Raw genomic sequence first — 16,551 nt, 5'->3', positions numbered from 1 at the left:
GAAGAGCCGCCTTCTGCTGACCGCCATGGCAACGTCATCTCTGCAGGTTTGGTGCACGTTGATGACGTGGCGTGTTGACTTGTTTATTTCACGGTGCAGCTGTGGCTTAACAAAGGTAACACAGGTACATGCATGTGGTCCCGTGCCGCTCATAAACGCACAGCACAGCCTTTCAGACATGGAACAAGGAGGCTTGAGGGGGGAAGCTGCAAAAAAGAGGACGGGTCTGGGTTTTTTTTTAATGAGGCCAAATGAAAAAGGAAGTTAAGCTGCACGTTAAGCACATATTTAGTGACGGTCTCGTGCCGCTCCGAGCGAGGCGGAGGGTGGTAGATCCACCCTGAAAGACTGAGAAGGCTGGAAACGCATGCATATCTGTTAAATCCAAAAAGTGTAGAGTTGGATTTGAGAGATCGCTGTGCTCAGAGTTAAAGTTTATAAGCCTTCTGAATCAGGAAGAAGGGAAAAGGTTTTTGGTTGGTTTATTCCTCTGAAATGAGGCCAATTCCAGCTCATCTGAAGGTGCATTAAAGTTGCATTTCTATCATGTCACGTGAAAAGATTTCACAAAGAGAATGATTAGTCAGATCTCCTGCAGCTCTCTCTCTCTCTCTCTCTCTCTCTCTCCTCACTTAGCGTTCGCTCTCAAAGCGTCAGTGTAGTCACACGGCGTGCGGCGTGGACAAGCCTGTCCACATTTAAAGGGCCCGAGTGACGCCACAAACTTGTAACCTTGGCTGTCTTCTGTCTCTCCTCAAAGTCCTCGCCGCCGCTTTCATCAGGCCCTTTTGAAGTCGAGGCTGCAGAGGGGGCTCTGGCAGGACTTCAGTCATTTCAAGGTGCACGAAAGCAGGCGTGAAGGATCAAAACTCAACCGATACAGCTTGAATTAAGAGCTTATCTATTGTCGGACTCATCCTGCAGCTTCATCAGGGTCGTTATGCAAATCTGTCTATCGAACGAGGAGCTGAAGAGCTACATAGATGAGATGTTCAATTATTACTCAGCAGCTTCACTTTGACTCTTTATTCAATCACTGATCATGTACGATGAATCTATTTGATACATTTTATACATATTTTATACAAACGCTGCTGTACAGGATTGTGTTCTTTATACAATGACAATAAAGAGTCTTATTTATCTATCCAGATAAAACAAAAATAATTGCATGTACATTGTGATTAAAGGAGAATTATAAATGTTGGAAATGATGTTAAATGATTGATTTTCAACAAACTCATTATTCCTGAGCGGTCTCAAGATGTCTTTTTTAAGGTCTCATCTCGAAGTCTTGTCGACTTACTTACATGCAGGAACGCTGTTGGTGCAGAAGCAGACCTCAGCTCATGACCTGAGTGTGGGCTCGCGCATGCACGGGGAAGAGAGTGAGCAGGGAGACAGGGAGGCTGTGATTGGTTCATCAGAGAGCAGGGAGACAGGGAGGCGTGTGATTGGTTCATCAGAGAGCAGAGAGACAGGGAGGCGTGTGATTGGTTCATCAGAGAGCAGGGAGGCTGTGATTGGTTCATCAGAGAGCAGGGAGACAGGGAGGCGTGTGATTGGTTCATCAGAGAGCAGGGAGACAGGGAGGCGTGTGATTGGTTCATCAGAGAGCAGGGAGGCTGTGATTGGTTCATCAGAGAGCAGGGAGACAGGGAGGCGTGTGATTGGTTCATCAGAGAGCAGGGAGACAGGGAGGCGTGTGATTGGTTCATCAGAGAGCAGGGAGACAGGGAGGCGTGTGATTGGTTCATCAGAGAGCAGGGAGACAGGGAGGCGTGTGATTGGTTCATCAGAGAGCAGGGAGGCTGTGATTGGTTCATCAGAGAGCAGGGAGACAGGGAGGCGTGTGATTGGTTCATCAGAGAGCAGGGAGACAGGGAGGCGTGTGATTGGTTCATCAGAGAGCAGGGAGACAGGGAGGCGTGTGATTGGTTCATCAGAGAGCAGGGAGACAGGGAGGCGTGTGATTGGTTCATCAGAGAGCAGGGAGGCTGTGATTGGTTCATCAGAGAGCAGGGAGACAGGGAGGCTGTGATTGGTTCATCAGAGAGCAGGGAGACAGGGAGGCGTGTGATTGGTTCATCAGAGAGCAGGGAGGCTGTGATTGGTTCATCAGAGAGCATGGAGACAGGGAGGCGTGTGATTGGTTCATCAGAGAGCAGGGAGACAGGGAGGCGTGTGATTGGTTCATCAGAGAGCAGGGAGACAGGGAGGCGTGTGATTGGTTCATCAGAGAGCAGGGAGACAGGGAGGCGTGTGATTGGTTCATCAGAGAGCAGGGAGGCTGTGATTGGTTCATCAGAGAGCAGGGAGACAGGGAGGCGTGTGATTGGTTCATCAGAGAGCAGGGAGACAGGGAGGCGTGTGATTGGTTCATCAGAGAGCAGGGAGACAGGGAGGCGTGTGATTGGTTCATCAGAGAGCAGGGAGGCTGTGATTGGTTCATCAGAGAGCAGGGAGACAGGGAGGCTGTGATTGGTTCATCAGAGAGCAGGGAGACAGGGAGGCGTGTGATTGGTTCATCAGAGAGCAGGGAGACAGGGAGGCCTGTGATTGGTTCATCAGAGAGCAGGGAGACAGGGAGGCGTGTGATTGGTTCATCAGATTGGTACCTCACACCTGACATGGGTGGAAGTTTTTACAGGCTTACAAACTGATACAGATGATGGATTTTCTTTTTTCCTTTTTCAGAGAACTGAAAGTTATTCATTTCTCTCAGGACCTAAAAACTATTTCAACCAAAATCTGAAAAAGTGGATCTGGAGAAAAAGAGCGACCTGCCTTTACAGATTCATAAGAATGTGTTTTTAGATGAAACTCAGCTGATGAAATGGGTTCACAAACCCTCCGCTGCTGTGGGACCGCTGTACCCTGTAACCGTCCACATGGAGTCTTTTTCTGCCTTTGATTTCATTCTTCAGCTCCTAAAACAAACAAACAGCAGAGCAGTGTATCGTACATGTTGTGAGTGGTTTTCTTATGTCATACACACACACACACACACACACACACACACACACACACACACACACACACACACACACACACAGTTTAACACTACGATGGCACACTGAGGTGTGTTAGCCTCACTAAGCTGTTAGTAGACCACACATTACAATCCACTCAATGTCTTTCTCCGACGTCCCCTTTACGTGTTCCTCCCACCCACCTCTTCCTCCCACATCCTCCTCTCTCCGTGGCTGCGATAGTCACCATGGCAACAGGCCGGGGTTTGGAGGGATGCTGCCTTGTGGATGCCAGCGTGCGGGTGGGTAGTATCCTGGGACTTTCAGTGTCGTCTTCCCTCTCTCCGTCCGGAGAGCAAATAAGAGTGAATGACATCCAGGAGGAGGAGGAGCTCGGTCACAGCCAGGCGGTTCTGCTGGAAGAGAAGGAGCTGGAGGAGACGCTCATGTGTTTCAGCCAATTTAGTCCCCATTAAATCATTAAAGCAAAGGGAAGAGTTATTAGGAGTGATGACAGAAAGGCTCTGTGAGTCATGCTTCTGACTGTGAGGATCTGTCAGGCTGGCGCTCGGCAACAGGACGACGTAGAGGACTGAGAGGTCGTGAGGTCTGCGCTGTGCACGGCTGCACACAGAGAGGAGCTCGTCACTCTCACTTCTCCGAGGACGTGTTCATCAAACATGTCCAACTTAAAGCTAACGCCTCCTTCGCTTCTGCTGTTTTTACATTTTAGGAGCAAACCGACAGCAGAAGCTCAATTTCCCACTTCCACTCCTCGCCCACTTTATTAGGGACACCTTGACCGTACCAGGCTGGACCCCCTTTTACCTTCAGAGTCTTCGAAGAGTCAACAAAGTGATGGAAACATTTTGGTCCATGGACAAACGTGATAGTGTCACAGAGCTGCTGCAGAGACAAATGTCCATGAGACGAATGTCCAGCCGACTGTTTAAGTTGTACGGCAGGAAGTCACTTAAACGTGACACGTGTCTCTACAGAGAGACCGTAGAGAGCTGAAAATAACAATGTTCAAAAGTCCGCCTTGATAAATGGCACACCTTAAGTCTCACCTTTAAAGATGTCTGACTTATCGCACGGTAACGAGCTCGCCTGTAAACGCTGCAGGAAATGTCAGCGGAGTCTCAGGAACACGCTCGACGTGTTTCGGCCCGGGAACCGACACGTGAAAAACCGACATTAATCAGCTGCTGGCAGAAATGTGAAACATGTCCGACATTCTTTAAACCAAACCAACATACATCATCAAATCTGCCTGGAGACGTCTTTACACATCCACACTCCGTGTTTCTCCTTTCACAAGAAAACAAACTCCCCTTTTCTTGTTTAAAATCCCGCCGTGCGACCAGACGCCGTCCGTCCAGGTGTGCTGGTTTCAATCCGGGAAAACCAGAGTTACAACAGCTGTTTATCTGCCGTTTAATTTTAGATACAAATAAATAATTATCTTGATTTTTTTGTCTGTATAAAAACTTGAACCGGAGTGTCGCCGGTTCAAGTCCCAGAGTGTAGAAGTTAGTCCAGGTAGTGCTGAGGTACTCTTAAGCAAGGCACTCCCCAACAGCTCCTTTGTAGCAGCCGCACTCTGACACCTCTCCATGTGTCTCTGTGTGTGTGTTTGTGGCCAATGTGTGTGAGAGGCATGTCACACACACACACACACACACACTCACACACACACACACACACACACACACACACACACAGTGTAAATCTTTCATTTAAAGATGAAGAAGACTTTTTAGTAAGGTGTCGACGCTCCGTACAAACAGACTGGATGTTTTTCGCCGCCCGTCGTCTGATGCTGTGTGCGTGCGGCGTTCTGCCTCGGCGTGCAGCTGCAGTCACCGAGCATTTGAATATAAATTTAACCAAAAAAAAAAAAAACAACCCAGATGCACAGATGTGATGGATGACCTGTCTCATGCAATATTCACGTCTCGACATGTTGATTTTTATCGCTCACCGAAGTGACTCGAAAGGAGGAAATCAATCCAAAATGTTTTGACACGCTTTCAAACAAATCACCGCGCTGAGTGCATACCAACTTCCTGCTCACGGCCGGGCCTCCACTCTGCCCGCACGCCGCTCTGACGCTCAGCCATCCACCAATGCATGAAGAATGCTTTCCATCGTGTCAGCGTGTTCGTCTACTCTCTGATGAAACGGTCACTTTAAAGAAACAAACGAAGAATCTAAAGATGTTCTAGCAGAAAGTTCCTCAGAGAACAAGACGCGAGGCGTGTTCTTCACCCGGTGAGAAGCAGCCGTGCTCCGGCCTGTAAGACCTGATGAAACGTCTTCACATGTTTTATTCTCGAGGTCTCTCACTTTAGAAATATGTGAGTAAACATTGCAGCAGTGTTTCTGTAAAGCTTCAGGTATCAGGACGATGATTTCAAACCCTTCACAGGTTTTACATGGTGGCGGTTTTTTAAACTGCAGCTTGGTGCGACCTGTGTTCTTACACTGATGAATGCCATGTCCAGGTGAACTGAAAGCTCACGCATGCTTGATACCAACGAACAGAGAAACACCCCTTTTATGCCCATATAAGGGCATGAGACTGCATGTTTGCAGCATGTGCACACACACACACATACAGGGAATGTCCAAATTCAAATCTTCAAATCTTCGTTAGAAATAGTGAAGTGGGTCTTTGATACCTACTGAGAATGTTCTCGTGCACCGCCCTGAGGAGCTTCCTGTGAACCTGCGTGTGTGTGTGTGTTTTTAAAGCCCTTCTTCCCTCGACTCGTCTGTTTCCATGAGCTCGTATCTGCAGCGAGGAGCAGGACGGATTGATTGAAATGCAAACCACAGAGGATTTAATGAAGTGCTTTAATAGAAATGTACACACTCAGCGACGGCTGAGCAGCTCGCAAGAGAAAGAGCTCGAAAGAGAGTAAAAAGGCCGTTCGATGACGAACCAAGCAGCGTGCAGTGAAAGCGTTTGATGCAGGTCAGAAGTGTTGAGAAGACGAACAGAAGGATCAGACAAAACGCCGCCGTCTAACAATTATCAGGATGTAATGTTTAATAGACGGACTTGACATAAATCTCATAAAGTCTTTCAGCCGTTGAGCGAGTGTAACGCAGCACACACACACACACACACACGAGGTGAGTGATGTCCACGGCGTCGGGGTTATTATGCTGTTGTGATTTCCCTGCTTCTCTCTGCATCGTGATGAGCTCCAGGCGATTGAGCGTCCGTGAAGCGTGAGTCCGACGTCGTGCTCTGGAGGGACTTGGACTGGGCTGATCCGGGTTTTACACACCGGGTCTCATCCAGCCGTGATCTCACATCTGTTCTGTGAATGTGATGAGACATCGCAGCAGAGCTCCTGGACTGTGCACGCTTATGAACCGTTGGCGTCCCAGCTGACGACACAAACACAAACTCACTGTGAGAAATGATGCAGATTCTTTCTATGACAGATGTGCTGCAGAAACCTTAAACACACACGGGGGCCCTCAAAGAATCTGATCTCATGCATTAAACACGTCTCTCTCTGGCAGGATATAAACCATCACGTGTGTTTCAGATGTTGGTGACCACTCCGGAGAAGTGGGACGTCGTGACCAGGAAGAGTGTGGGCGACGTGGCTCTCTCACAGATCGTGCGTCTGCTCATCCTGGATGAAGTTCACCTCCTCCATGAAGACCGAGGACCCGTGCTGGAGAGCCTGGTGGCCAGGACCCTCCGACAGGTTAGTCCTCTCATTCCTTCGTGTGTGTGTGTGTGTGTGTGTGTGTGTGTGTGTGTGTGTGTGTGTGTGTGTGTGTGTGTGTGTGTGTGTGTGTGTGTGTGTGTGTGTGTGTGTGTGTGTGTGTGTGTGTGTGTGTGTGTGTGTGTGTGTGTGTGTGTGTGTGTGTGTGTGTGTGTGTGTGTGAGTGAGAGAGAGAGAATCAGATCATCAAAACACATTTAACAGCTTCACAGCTCTGTGTTGTTCAAGTGTTAAAACACAGGTGTGAACAATTCTGCAGGTAAAGAAGCGCTTCGAGACTTCTCTTTGGACCCGCTAAATATCAGCTAAACTAAGATATGGAAGATATCGGTGATATACGCACACTGTCTTTAACACCAAGGGGCTTCAATGAGCCCACCCGCTCTGCTTTAATGCAGACCATCAGTGCTTTCACACCTGGACCAAAAGCTTGAAAAGATCCAGAGGTGTTTGAGAGTTAGCTGCGTGTGTAAACACAGCAGCCTCCTCGTATTGATCCTGCAGAAAGACAGAGCGAGTCATGGACTGCCTGCACGCCACCTCTACCGTCTCCACGCTCCAATCAACCTGCTGCCTTCCGTTTCCTGCTCTTCTCCACTCTGCACTTCACATTCTGTTCATCTACACGCAGCGTTGATACAAACACACAGATTCTCATTAAAGCGTGTGAGTGCTGAACACAGAGCTCCTCAACACACCAACAGAATGACGCAACATCAAATGGGTCACGTTTTCTAACTTGAAGGGATTCATTCATCACACAGCTTGCATCATGTATGGATGTATGAAGAACACATACGTCGGGTTATTCAAGTTCTTGTCATGAAAAATGTTCAAGGGGGAAGTTGGCTAAAAGAAATAGTGAACAGGGGAACACAAGCCTTCACGTGTGTGAAGAGCCAGATCAGGAGGATGTCAGAGGCGGTCCTGTTGGAATTATCTGTAAATGTGCAGGATTGCATCTGTGAAGACATAGTTTAACTTTTTATAAGTGTGTGTGTAGAATGACATAAGATTGACGGTACTTGTCACTCTTTCAAGGTTCAGTCAGAAGGTCCTTACATTCGGTCCTGGACTTGGACTAACTTACTGAAGTAGCTCCATGTTTTGCACACAGCACTCGTCTGCCATGTGTGCTGAAGAAAGGTTTGAAGCCCAGCCGCAGACTGAGGAGAAGAGGCTCACACACAGTAGCTGTGCGTTTCTTCTCTTGTTGCATCAGTGCATGTCATGCAGCAGTCACTTTCCATCTTGACTCATAATATCCACCAACGCTGAAGTGAAGGCTGCAGACGGAGACACAAAGAGAGACGAGAGACTCGGCGTGTGTGTGGGAGAGTGAGTTTACAGCAGAAGAGGGAGACGGACTCATTAGTGCAAGCAGGGAGTTGGATGTGTTTTTATGCCTCTTAATGAATTCAAATGTTTGCTTTTATGTGTTCAGGGAGTTCCACATATTAAGTGTATCAGCCTTTTGAGTCCAAAACCCAGTTGTCATGTTTTTAACTCCAAGCAGGAGGACATGACCGTGCATGCTTGTCCAAATGAAGCAGACAATAAGGTACAACTTTATTGCATAAACGTCCTTCACAGGTACAGTGGTACGTCCAGCACGTCCACTGGTCCTGAACAGGAGTTTATGAAGGTGAATGGACTTCATCTTATTTAACACTTCAAGTCTTCTGACGACTCAAATCGCTTTTACACTCAAGACAACAACAATTACAGCTTGTCCTCCTCCTGCAGCATGTCCTCCTCCTGCAGCATGTCCTCCTCCTGCAGCTTGTCCTCCTCCTGCAGCATGTCCTCCTGCAGCATGTCCTCCTGCAGCATGTCCTCCTGCAGCATGTCCTCCTCCTGCAGCATGTCCTCCTCCTGCAGCTTGTCCTCCTCCTGCAGCAGCATGTCCTCCTCCTGCAGCATGCCCTCCTCCTGCAGCATGTCCTCCTCCTGCAGTAGCATGTCCTCCTGCAGCATGTCCTCCTCCTGCAGCATGTCCTCCTCCTGCAGCAGCATGTCCTCCTCCTGCAGCATGTCCTCCTCCTGCAGCAGCATGTCCTCCTCCTGCAGCAGCATGTCCTCCTCCTGCAGCATGCCCTCCTCCTGCAGCATGTCCTCCTCCTGCAGCAGCATGTCCTCCTGCAGCTTGTCCTCCTCCTGCAGCATGTCCTCCTCCTGCAGCAGCATGACCTCCTGCAGCATGTCCTCCTCCTGCATGTCCTCCTGCAGCATGTCCTCCTCCTGCAGCATGACCTCCTGCAGCATGTCCTCCTCCTGCAGCATGTCCTCCTTCTGCAGGATGTCCTCCTCCTGCAGCATGTCCACCTCCTGCAGCATGTCCTCCTCCTGCAGCATGTCCTCCTGCAGCTTGTCCTCCTCCTGCAGCATGCCCTCCTCCTGCAGCATGCCCTCCTCCTACAGCATGTCCTCCTCCTGCAGTATGTCCTCCTCCTGCAGCATGTCCTCCTGCAGCATGTCCTCCTCCTGCAGCATGTCCTCCTCCTGCAGCATGCCCTCCTCCTGCAGCATGTCCTCCTCCTGCAGCTTGTCCTCCTCCTGCAGCTTGTCCTCCTCCTGCAGCATGTCCTCCTGTAGCTTGTCCTCCTCCTGCAGCATGCCCTCCTCCTGCAGCTTGTCCTCCTCCTGCAGCTTGTCCTCCTCCTGCAGCTTGTCCTCCTCCTGCAGCTTGTCCTCCTCCTGCAGCTTGTCCTCCTGCAGCATGTCCTCCTCCTGCAGCATGCCCTCCTCCTGCAGCATGTCCTCCTGGAGCATGTCCTCCTGCAGCTTGTCCTCCTCCTGCAGCATGCCCTCCTCCTGCAGCATGTCCACCTGCAGCATGTCCTCCTGCAGCATGTCCTCCTGCAGCATGTCCTCCTGCAGCATGTCCTCCTCCTGCAGCATGTCCTCCTGGAGCATGTCCTCCTGCAGCTTGTCCTCCTCCTGCAGCATGTCCTCCTGCAGCATGTCCTCCTGCAGCATGTCCTCCTGCAGCATGTCCTCCTGCAGCATGTCCTCCTCCTGCAGCATGTCCTCCTGGAGCATGTCCTCCTGCAGCTTGTCCTCCTCCTGCAGCATGTCCTCCTGGAGCATGTCCTCCTGCAGCTTGTCCTCCTGCTGCAGCATGTCCTCCTCCTGCAGCTTGTCCTCCTCCTGCAGCATGTCCTCCTGCAGCATGTCCTCCTGCAGCATGTCCTCCTGCAGCATGTCCTCCTGCAGCATGTCCTCCTCCTGCAGCATGTCCTCCTGGAGCATGTCCTCCTGCAGCTTGTCCTCCTCCTGCAGCATGTCCTCCTGGAGCATGTCCTCCTGCAGCTTGTCCTCCTGCTGCAGCATGTCCTCCTGCAGCTTGTCCTCCTCCTGCAGCTTGTCCTCCTGCTGCAGCATGTCCTCCTGCAGCTTGTCCTCCTGCTGCAGCATGTCCTCCTGCAGCTTGTCCTCCTCCTGCAGCATGTCCTCCTCCTGCAGCATGTCCTCCTCCTGCGTCTCTCCCCTCTGACCTGCAGTTTTGACAAACGTACTCCAAGGCCTTCACTTCATAGCTATCGACCAACCTGTCAGCAGTCAGACACTGAGTCTGTTTTTAAGATCAGTCCTGATGGCCACAGTTTAAGAGTTGTTGGATCACTTTGAACTATGAACCAATATTTTCAAATTCTACACAAAAATGTAGAACATGTACACAATGAATGATTTGAGAAGTTTTCCAGTTCCCTTTCGGCCAATCAAATAACAGCAGGCTTTGCTGTTTGCCGGACAAAGAGGCCGTATGGAAAGCAACACAATCATCTAATATGATAGACCTCCATGTCCATTTATCTCTATGTATGAAACCCACCTGCATAAAAGTGCAGCTAACAAATCTGCTTGAAGCTGTCGTACAAAAAGCAATTGGTGTTTAGATTTCCTTTGTTTGAGACCATGTCTAACATGGACAATCTCAAACTGTGTGAGAGAAGATTAAAAGTCAAATACAGGCGATATGAATCCCTGAGAGTCACAGAAATTGTTCTCAGCTCATGTTTAAAAAGGGCTCTGGACTTTAATCTGATCCCGTCTGTTTGTGGCTGATGCTTTAAGGATTTGATCTGGCTTCATTTCTTTACACTGTGATGCGTCACGGTTCTCAGGGAAACTAACGAATGAAGACAAAGATGACAGCACCGGACTGATCCGGGGTCCACGCTTTACCCTGATGCAGTGTAACCGCAGTGAGGGACTATTACAGCGCGGGGGGGGGGCTTTATGTAACTCAGCTGAGACACAATCCTACCTGCACACTCTTTGAGCCAGCTACACCAAAAGAAATCCTGCTTTATCGTTGTATCCACGGCCATGAAAAAAGCAATAACCATGAGCTAACAGGTAAGAGTAGCCTTCTCGATGACTCTTGTGCACAATTATAGCTTTTTACAGCCGCTCTTAAAGCTCTCCGTACATCCACCTGACCTAGAAACCATTAGCAGCAGCAGCAGCATCACATCATCAGACCTCGAGAAGATACTAAATAGGTGTTCAACTCTGGGATTGAAAGAGTTGCACACTTTCCACTATAAAGAATAAAATGATTACTTCCCATTCAAGTATGACTGAAGTATGATGGACTCGTGCCCAACATGCATGGAGAACAGCTTTACTCAGAGAGGAGAGAGAGAGAGCAGGGCAGGGTGGAGCGGAGCGACGGGGATGAGCTGCCGTGCTCTGCAGCGCCGGAGACCTCTCGGCAGGGTTAACCGCGAGGTAATTGAAAACTGGTCCGTACATGTGACCGCTGTTTACTCGGTTCACAGCCCATTTATCTGCAGGTTTAGCTGATATTACTGAAGAAGGGCTGACTGGGCGCTTTGTGCACCTTTAACACCTCTGGAGGTTGTGCTGCAGTGCACAAGTTTGAATCTTCCGGACTGTCTGTGTGCCAGCAGACTGCATGCATGCTTTGAACACAGCTGGAGAACTGACTGCAAGAAAAAAACACAAGTCTATAAGATGGCATTTATTTTAAGTCAAATCCAGTCCAGGTAGAAATCTTATATCAAGAAGAAAACTAAAAAGAAGAAAAATTCTACTCAAGGAGTGACGACATGTCTAAATGTAAAATAGGTATGATGCCAATAAACACAAAGGTGTCAGCACTATGACAGTGTGTAGGGATGTTACCAAAGGCCTCAGATCCACAGTGGACTGATGTCGTCCCACCCAGGGGAGTTTCTCTGAAGAACACTGTTTTCCAGGTCCAGCACTTGGTGAGCTTGATGTTTCTTACTGCAGCCTCTCTCTCTCTCGCTCTCGCTCTCGCTCTCGCTCTCGCTCTCGCTCTCTCTCTCTCTCTCTCTCTCGCTCTCTCTCTCTCTCTCTCTCTCTCTCTCTCTCTCTTCTCTCTCACCCTGGTTTCTCACTCTTTGCACTGTCGAGCAAAATAAAGGCAAAAAGGCCCCAAAAATAAACCTTTGAAGAGTGGAGGGAGTTGTCACTGGATATTTGAACACGACATATTCTGCGTCCTTGCCAGCAGTGGGGAAAAAATCTCTTCTTCTTTTCCGCTTTTTTTACTCTTTGGAAGTTTTGGCAGCTGGACTGATGTCACCGTAACGACTTGAACCTGGCCTGCCTCCTTCGAGGATCTCAGCCTCCGTACACGGGCCGTGACTTATCTGCAACTTGTCCCTTTGCTCTTCATTCAACTAAACAAAAACAACGTGTGGACTTCTGAAAGCCGCGTTCGGCATGAGGAGGAGGGATCGTAAAGATCAAGCAGCTTGTTGTGGAGCGTGCCGGAAAAACCCACCTGTGTCGTTGAACGCCTCCAGATGTTGCACCTCTGCTCGCTCTCTGCAGGACGGAGAGGTCATCATGTTCCTCTCTTGAATCTTGTTTGTTTGTTTTATAAATGGAACTACAAACAATACATTTCTTCAGCTTGTCTCAATGAAGCAGCACGCTCAGGTCGTGTGCCGTCACTGATCAACAGAGAGGAGGGAGAGGCAGGACGACGAAGACACGATCAGAGTGTCTGTTTCTTTCTTTCCAATGACAGAGTTGACTCATGGCAGCAATGACGACATGATGATGGAACAGTTTGGTCCCGGCTCCCTCTGGAGTGGCTCATCATCGCAATGAGTGGGAAGTAAAAACATATGTACGAGTGTTTACTCCTGCTGCTGCTCCTCTGATTTACCTCCTGTGACCCTGAAATAGTCCCGCTCCATGTCCCATTACAGCTGACACGCACCAGCAGTCAAAGTATCCACGCCGTCATCTCCGGCGAGGTCTGCAGCGCTCGTTTTCACGCCTCCCTGCTGGTGACGGGCGCGGTCAGAGGCGAGGTGCTCTCAGGCTGTCCGCCCCGTTATTTCAGGAACCGCTGGAGGGAATCCATTCGAGATTGGCCCAAATATCCACTTTGACTAAAAGATGAACCGACTGGATTTAAGTGGTTAAAGGTGAAGGCCACGCGCTCTCTGTGATTGGGTAACGTTGTGGAACTGAGTGAGGAGTGGGATAAGTGTTTGGAGGGAGAAGCAGTGAAATGGAGGTTAAAAAGTGAAAAGAAGGAGGAGAGGAGGCAGCTTGAAGTGTCATGAAGGAAAGCGATAAAGATCCCAAAGAACACAGAAGACCGTCGATGCACTCGTAAGGAGAAACTTTAGATTTGGCTCAATGATAAACACCGTATAAAACATGGACGTCGTCTCAGTGAGCTCTCTGAAGAGGCCTAATGAAGCCCGGCCAATGTGGCCACCATTTTGGAAATACCTTTTTAACTCGTATTCTTTGATTTGTGAATATTTTGAATGTGGTTTCACTCTGTGCTGTTTCATTTATTTGTCTTGACAGTTTTTTTTTCTTGTGCAGCGCAGCCAAGGTTGTTTTAAATGAGCTGTAGAAATAAAAGATTGATTCATTGATCTCCTCTTGAAAACAGTGTGACATCTGGGGCTTTTGTTTTGAAGGTGGACAAAAGGAAGTGTGGTGCTTTGTGCTGATGAGCTATCGACTCGAATCACAGCACTTAAAGGCTCGTCAATAAACGACCTTCGCTGAGGTGAAATGAAGTTTTTTTCTCTCCAGTGTTGACACAAGACGAAGCCCAACGTTTCAACATGTTGAATGTTTAGCACAGATTTCCTGTTCGACACTGACGGAGCCCTCAGAGCCTCTTCATGTCAACGTATCCAGACCAGAATTCACTCACATCACATGCTGCTAAGGGTCTTCAAAAAGCTGAGCTCCCCCCCCCAACCCCTGGACCCACACAATAAAACCACTAATGACCCGTTTCCACCAGGCAGCCCGGTTCAGTTTGGTCCAATCCGGTTCAGTCCAGTTCAGTCTGGTTGAGTCTGGTTCAGTCCGGTTCAGTCCGGTTCAGTCTGGTTGAGTCCAGTTCAGTCCAATTCAGTCCGGTTCTGTCCAGTTCAGTCCGGTTCTGTCCGGTTGAGTCCACTTAAGTCTGGTTCAGTCCAGTTCAGTCCGGTTCTGTCCGGTTGAGTCCAGTTCAGTCTGGTTCAGTCCGGTTGAGTCCAGTTCAGTCTGGTTCAGTCCACTTAAGTCTGGTTCAGTCCAGTTCAGTTCGGTTCCGTCTGGTTGAGTCCGGTTCAGTCCGGTTGAGTCCAGTTCAGTACGGTACACATTAATGGGCGCTTCCAGAGTCACAGTTGGAAGTGCCACCAAAACAACTAATCCGTTCCGTCCTACTTTTTTGATACTCTCCTGTCGGGGTGCCATGCATACCGACCCGATCCTGAAGGTTGGAGCTCGCCGTCCATTGATTGGTCATAAGAATCTTCACTTCCTGTGTAACAGCAGTAATGAAGGACAAGTGTAGATATCCTGCAGTCATTTTAAGGCTGTTTTTGTTTTGTGCTTCGGAGATGCTGACCTTCTTCAGCGTTGAGAAGATGTGAGCAGGTTTAGGTAGATGACACAGAATACTTAACGTTCATGCTGCGTCTGTTACACAGGATGGTGTTACTGTAGGTGTGTTACAGGATGGTGTTACAGGTGTTACAGGATGGTGTTACTGTAGGTATGTTACAGGATGGTGTTACAGGTGTTACAGGATGGTGTTACTGTAGGTATGTTACAGGATGGTGTTACTGTAGGTGTGTTACAGGATGGTGTTACTGTAGGTGTGTTACAGGATGTTGTTACAGGTGTTACAGGATGGTGTTACTGTAGGTGTGTTACAGGATGTTGTTACAGGTGTTACAGGATGGTGTTACTGTAGGTGTGTTACAGGATGTTGTTACAGGTGTTACAGGATGGTGTTACTGTAGGTGTGTTACAGGATGGTGTTACTGTAGGTGTGTTACAGGATGGTGTTACTGTAGGTGTGTTACAGGATGGTGTTACTGTAGGTGTGTTACAGGATGTTGTTACAGGTGTTACAGGATGGTGTTACTGTAGGTGTGTTACAGGATGGTGTTACTGTAGGTGTGTTACAGGATGTTGTTACAGGTGTTACAGGATGGTGTTACTGTAGGTGTGTTACAGGATGTTGTTACAGGTGTTACAGGATGTTGTTACAGGTGTTACAGGAGGGTGTTACTGTAGGTGTGTTACAGGATGGTGTTACTGTAGGTGTGTTACAGGATGGTGTTACAGGTGTTACAGGATGGTGTTACTGTAGGTGTGTTACAGGATGGTGTTACTGTAGGTGTGTTACAGGATGGTGTTACTGTAGGTGTGTTACAGGATGTTGTTACAGGTGTTACAGGATGGTGTTACTGTAGGTGTGTTACAGGATGTTGTTACAGGTGTTACAGGATGTTGTTACAGGTGTTACAGGAGGGTGTTTCTGTACAGGAAGAGAACGAGCAGCTTTACTCTGTTTGCTCTTCATTATACCTGGCAGAGAAGTGTGTGTCGTGTTTTTGTGTGAGATCGTGTAAACCCCTCCTCCTGCAGACACACAGTGTGTGCCAGCAGCCCCCTCCCCCCCTTCATCCCTCTGTCCAATTATTGCCACACCTGACGGACTGCTATAATTGATTGTGCTGAAGGAATTAAGGCGAGCGCCTCTGAAGCGCTGGCTGCTTAAGTTCAGGTCTTCAGACACATTAATATGGAAATCCCTGTAAACTGAATGATATTTGTCCCTCTTTTTATGCAAATGTTTTCCAACTCAACCAGTTATCACTTTGATGTTTTGCTTGGGAGAGCTTTGCTTCAGACTACATTTCTCTGCGCTCGGTGTACTGCTACCAATTATGCTCTGTGTGTAAGATAAAGTCCCTCTGTAACCTTCCTCACAAAGGCCTTTAATGTGGCTGTGTTGTGCAGCGTCTGCCTCACGCTTTCCTGTTTAAGGAGCTTTCACCAGGCATGCCTGGGAGAAGTCAGGGCCTGAATAGGATTTTAAAAGCATCCAGTTTTATCGTACAGGTCAAACGTGAGTGTGTAGAGCAGGCTGTCAAACCACAGTGGACTCCATACTTGATGACAATAACTAATCAGACTGAGCTGAGCTGTAAACATGTTTATTGATGCTGTAAAAACAGTGTTTTTGCCTGTGTTGTGTACATGACTTCCTGTTTCCCTGGAGCCAGCCCCTAGTGGACACTCGATGAACTGCAGGATTTTACACTTCTGCATTGACTCCATGTTTTCATACTGGGGGTTGTGCTGCATGCAGCTTTAGGAAACATGAGTGAAATATTGTACGTGCAAAAAAAGGAGAACGTCTGTGAATCCCCCAGGAGGAGCTGGAACGCGTCGCTGGGTTGATGTACTGCGCCTGCTGCCACCGCCACCCCACCTCGGGTTAGCGGGAGAAGAACAGCTGATTCTTCTTCAAATGTGTGGCATGAGAAAAACCCTTATTTTATCTT

At 48.7% G+C, this 16,551-nt stretch overlaps 1 protein-coding gene across 2 annotated transcripts in view; it reads left to right on the top strand.

Annotated features, from left to right (window-relative positions):
* Nucleotides 1-16,551, top strand: part of ascc3 (activating signal cointegrator 1 complex subunit 3) — an 82,331-nt gene that overhangs the window by 41,129 nt on the left and 24,651 nt on the right. For both annotated transcript variants that reach the window (XM_079343479.1, XM_079343480.1), the window contains exon 11: nucleotides 6,539-6,703. In XM_079343479.1, coding sequence (XP_079199605.1) covers nucleotides 6,539-6,703 — 165 coding nt within the window. The remainder of the gene's footprint in view (nucleotides 1-6,538; nucleotides 6,704-16,551) is intronic.

The sequence above is a fragment of the Symphodus melops genome (assembly GCF_947650265.1).
Source record: "Symphodus melops genome assembly, chromosome: 5".
In the NCBI taxonomy this organism is placed as follows: Eukaryota; Metazoa; Chordata; class Actinopteri; order Labriformes; family Labridae; genus Symphodus; species Symphodus melops.
The sequence above is the reverse complement of the archived record's forward strand: the minus strand, read 5'-3'. Positions and strand labels throughout refer to the sequence as shown.